Source organism: Cyprinodon tularosa, unplaced genomic scaffold, assembly GCF_016077235.1.
Source record: "Cyprinodon tularosa strain WSP-4 unplaced genomic scaffold, ASM1607723v1 ctg8, whole genome shotgun sequence".
Classification (NCBI taxonomy): domain Eukaryota; kingdom Metazoa; phylum Chordata; class Actinopteri; order Cyprinodontiformes; family Cyprinodontidae; genus Cyprinodon; species Cyprinodon tularosa.
The window spans coordinates 4,067,501-4,073,015 of NW_024039562.1; the positions used below are offsets into that span (position 1 = coordinate 4,067,501).

At 36.0% G+C, this 5,515-nt stretch overlaps 1 protein-coding gene across 1 annotated transcript in view; it reads right to left on the reverse strand.

Moving 5' to 3' along the window:
* Positions 1–1,776, reverse strand: part of ogfr (opioid growth factor receptor) — a 13,431-nt gene extending 11,655 nt beyond the window's left edge. The window contains exons 1-4 of the mRNA XM_038271477.1: positions 1,474–1,776; positions 1,067–1,132; positions 911–992; positions 748–826 (exon numbers count right to left, since the gene is read on the reverse strand). Coding sequence (XP_038127405.1) covers positions 748–826; positions 911–992; positions 1,067–1,132; positions 1,474–1,599 — 353 coding nt within the window. The 5' untranslated portion in view covers positions 1,600–1,776. The remainder of the gene's footprint in view (positions 1–747; positions 827–910; positions 993–1,066; positions 1,133–1,473) is intronic.
* Between the last annotated feature and the right edge of the window lie 3,739 nt (positions 1,777–5,515).

Consider the following 5,515-nt stretch of genomic DNA (forward strand, 5'->3'; position numbering starts at 1 on the left):
TTGCCTCAGAACACCAGATCTTGGTTAAATAATGTGAATATATTCTAAAGTTGTTTAGTATTAGGAAAGATTAAAATAGCAAAATTACTGCTGAATGCTGCAAAAAGGAAAAAACCGCATGTTTTTTTTCACTCCTTTGTTTTTAATCAACTCATCCCCATGGCCTCTGTAGTACAAACATTACATAATTACATTATTTTTGCTCAATTCTACATTTTTTTCCCATGAATTATTTATTGGTTATTCAACTACAATTTCAATGCAACTGCGTCTACGGTCCTGAAATATAACATAAAAAAACTTCATGTTTATAGCAGTAAATATGGTTGTTACACATATCATTATATACATTTAATTTCTCAGGTTAATGTGAGTCGTTGTATTTTATACTGTCCAAATTTTTGTTCATAACCTTCATGTTAAAGAAGCCAACAACTGCATCTAAATAGTACATATAAATTATGGTGTTAGTCAGTAAAAACAATCTGATCAAGGCATGCATGAGCAAGAAAGTTTGGGTTTACACCATTGTCATGTCAGCAATAACACAGCTTAAGATATAGATCAGTCGTGACATCAAGGGCAGTGGAATCTATTCTATTCTATTCTATTGGAGTCATCTGTTTTCCTATCAAAAATAAAGTCCTCCATAATATTCCACGTAAGCGGTTTTGGCGATTATACTTTTAAGTACAGGTCAATATATTGATGAAAACTTTGACACCAATACATTTGCATGATACATACCATTGGATGTAAGAGTGAACCCTCTCCAGCTTTTTGTAGTCATTTTTCCAATCCTTAAGAAATGACTCAATATAAACATCTTTAAAGATAAACAAATAAAAACACAATTAGAACAGAACATAAACACTACATTAACCAATATTTTAAAAAAGAGACGTGTTACCATCAGGAGCAGAAGGAAACTTATTCAGATAGAATTGGAGGTTGTTCATTTTGTCCTCTGAGCAATCATCATCTGTTAGATTCTGGAAACAATGATATTTTATTCATTTGTTCTATAACTGAGATGGTTGTCTTTTATTTCATACGTATTACTTACAGGATATCCTCTTCTGTAGTTCTGCATGTCTTTTGCTGCCCTCATATTTCTTGGGGTGGGCTGCCACTGTATTAAAAAAAAGAAAACCAGTCTGCATCTAGTTATTGCTAATTTCTATATCATCAATACCTGTACGTAAAAAACTAAAACATTCTCTAAAACTTAAAATAGCAGAGTAATATATATATATTTTAAATCTAAAACGGAAGTTGAGATAATAAAACCTACGCCTAATATTTAGAAAGGACGATACAATGGTTAGCTAAGCTAGTTAGCGAGGTTGCAGCAGTCGAGACAAAGCTAACAGTAGCTTTCCCACCAGCAGCGGGGTTCTACACCGAAATGAAAGATACCAAATAGCGATTTAGTGAGTTAAGGTCGAGTTTTTTGGTAATGAAACCACCTACTATAGCCCAGGATGACTTGTTTTTGTCTTGAGTAGACCGTCGGCTCTGGCTCTCTCCGGCTGGGTCGTCTCCATCACTCTCTGTGTCCCATGTAGAGTCGTACTCACACACATAGTCGTCCTCCATTGTTGTTTTTGGGAATCTTCAAGAGTAACAACAGATAAATAAAAACGTCGCCTGGCTCGGTTCTATAACCGGTGCTGAATCAGTTCCACTTTCATGTTGGGGTTAGAGGCGGGGGGCGGCCCTGACCATCCTTCTCTCCAGCCTACCATCGTATAACGGCTGCAGTGATGACGCTGCCTTCACTTACTTCCGCTAAAGTAGGAAATGTCACGGGGAAATAATATTTCACAAACGAAATCGAGTAGGACAAAATCGGGTACTTTTTATTGTATTGGCGCAAATAGTAACTGTTTTTAAAATACTTAAATGCGGCTCCATTTGGCACAATAATTTATTTTTCCCACTGCTATGAAAAAGGTACAATTTCCTATTCTGGTGTGGGGAAATGTACAATTCTATTTGAAGGCAACACGAATGCTATAAGAGTTAAACTGCAAACCAGCTGAGTCAGACAGGTTATTTTAAGTACAGAAGAAAATGACCTTTTTCATATGAAACTTGTGCAATAGCACAACAAATATATACAGGTCAGGTGAATAATAACTATAAAAAACATGCAAAAGTTAAACAGAACAATCAGGTGTTAACGAAACAAGATAGATAGATAGATAGATAGATAGATAGATAGACAGACAGACAGACAGACAGACAGACAGACAGACAGACAGACAGACAGACAGACAGACAGACAGACAGACAGACAGACATGCAGAGAGACAGACAGGCGTTTGTTTTCATCAATCCTACCACGTGTTCCTTGTATACAGAACCATCTATGACAGAGATTCATGAAAAACACTATTCACTTATCAGTTTGTAAACTTTGCAAACCATATACAGAAACCAAACATTTTGGACTGGTCTTGTCAAAACCCAGACACACAGGTAGATATAAAACTATATTAATATTGTAAAAAAGTTTAAATATTATCTAATTTCAGAAAATCAAACTCATATTGTATACACAGTAGATTCATTACATATAGAGTGATTTTTTTCATGCCTTTCTTGTAATCCTGAAGATTTATCCTTATAGATGTTAAAATCCAAAAGATATAAGTTAGAAATATCAGGCTCCTGAAAAGTATGTTAAACGCCATAAAAGGCTTACAATGCTGGAGGACATAGGGATCACTTTACATCATTTTGCTTTATTCAATATTCTCTCATCCTGCTGTATTTTCTTTAGCTTAATCTTTAATGCTATGCTTTCTCTGCTTTTTCTCACAGGAGCTTCATCTGGTCTGTTCCTGTTTGGCTGTGACGCCGTCCTGTAGAGAACTATTAGCTGTACTGCTGCCATCAACATCTTTGTTTGTGGATGTTGGAGCTTGGCCTGTTTTTCAGTGTAGTCCTGTTTCTCTGATGGTACTAACTTCTCGGGATGGGTCCATCTGTGGAATTTGTTGACAGCTGCTTTTTATATATCTGCTTCTTTCTCTATGTCTGCTTCTGTCTCCTTGAACTCCAGTCGGCCTCGGCAGATGGCCGCTCACACCGACCCTGATTCTGCTGGAGGCTTCTTCCTGTTAAAAGTGAGTTTTTCCTCTCCACTGTCGCTATAAGCATGCTTTGGGTGAGGGCAGGCTCGAACTGGGAATTTTCGGCTTTGGCATTTTTCCATCTACAACGGCCCACTGTTGGTGGCATGTGGGCAATGAAATGGAATAATGTGAACAGATGCAAAACCCCGTCATACACCGCAACATATTTTTGCAAAATATTTGAGCATAAATTCGCCAAATATAAGAGGAACATCGTAGTTTGGTTTAATGAAAGCATTTCAGTGTCATTATAATTTAGTTTGTTGCAAGGATTTTACAGTTTGAAAAATTGTAAATTACACCATATGCCAACCATCACACTGATGTGCATCACAAAGAAGGGCTATATAAACTGCATGCATCACTTAGATATTCAACATTGTATTCCGTCTTGAGCTACTTGACTTATTTACTGTCACAGGCAGGTAGGTGCTTCGGCCAGAGAGTAAGTGTTGTTGCAGGTATGATTTTAGGAGGGCCGGCCCTCACACGCTGATATTAGGAGTGGCCCACAGATTACCAGTCCGAGCCTGGGTGAGGGATTGCTGTCGAGTCAAAGAGTCGATACAATCAACTGGTTTTCCTTAGACAGAAAACTTTGAACCACTCTGACTGTATGATCTGGTTGAATTGTAATGTGCCTTAGATCACATGTGTTGTTAATTGCCACTATATAAATAAACTGAATTGAATCCAAAGCTTTGGGATGTCATATTTAAAATTTTCTGAGTGTTAGGTGGTGGATGTGTAGTCTGAAGTAGAATTAATCTGTCAATTGCAAAAGCTCATGAAGGCGTGGTGCACTGCTTCAACAAGGATTGGTGACCTGTTCAGAGTCTACCTCATCTTTCACTCAAATAGCTTGAAATAAGTCCTAGCCCCCCATGACCCTGATGGATAAATGGCAGAAGATAAATGGATAAACACCATTTTTATTTGACGATAATATTTATTCATTGTTAGATATTTGCTTTAAGTTTCACTCATCTTGATTTATTTAATTTTCTGCTCACATTAGTTTTCTTATTTTAATCTCATTTTACCGCTGTGTGTATCTCCTATCTGATTTCTGGGGATTGCCAAATCCTTTTGGAAAAATATAAATGTGCAAAATAATTGAGCTTCTGACCAGGCATGGTTGGTCTCAAAAAGGCATTTTATTACTGAAAACAGCACAGAATCTGTTTACTAAGGTCACAGGATTTAAGAGAAAGCTGACGCGGTGGGCTATGTGAGTTGATGGGGGAAGTGTTGAAATGCTCCCAGAGCTGAAAGACTTTATGTAGAATTACAACATAACAATTCAAACTATGAAATGAATTATTGACTTTCACCTTAGGAGCCTGCTTTCAGAGCGTATGCAACACTGTCAAAAGCTGCAACTGATGTATTGTTTCTGTTTCCATCTGTATATCTGTGCAAAAAGACTTTTTCTGCACTGAAATACATGAAAAACTAATTCAGATCAAGACTCCTCAGAGTTGACAGTGATATCTGCCTCACCGTTTCTAACATAAAGCCAAGAAAGTTCAAACCAGCAGGCTCAGCCGTCAAATTAAATAGCTGCAGAAAAATATCTCTGCTTTTGACCAGGAAGATATTTTTCATATTTAACCTCCCAAACATAGGCGTTTACAATTAAACATGAGCTTTTTTCTAGTGTTTTTTTCAGTAAAGTTTAGCACACATTATAGAATAAAATAGAATAGAAGTTTATTGATCTCACAATGGAGAAATTCACCTGTGATATCGGCTTAAGTCACCTTAAAGAGATTTAAGGTGACTTATATATACAGTATCTTATATACAATAAAGTGATGGTAAAGTGCGGTTTCTGGGTTGTTAAATAGTATAAGTATATATATATATATATATATATATATATATATATATATATATATATATATATATATATATATATATATATATATATATATATATAATTGCAGTGTTATTACACCAACTTATAGTGCAGCGTCATTGTAAAGTCTGATGGCAGCAGGAATGAAAGGTCTGCGCTAGCGCTCCTTCTTAACACAGGGTGTATAAGTCTGTTAGTAAGTCTTATATTTTTATTTTTGTTAAAAAGAAAATAAAATTGCATTATTTCTTTACATTTTAACTACAAAATGATGAGATGGATGGATTTAAAGGCTCTTTGAAGTTTTTGTTTGACCATCTCTTGGAGTTGGAATAATCTGTATTTGTCAACCACTTCTGGAACTGAAAACACTCTGCATTAACATAGCGTCTGACTAAATAAGCATTCTCCTCTCTTCTCTTCTCTCCTTCAGCCACATCCTTTGATTTAAATGGTGTACTTTTTCAAGTTTGAATTATGATAAACTCCTATTTACTTTAATAGAACTAAG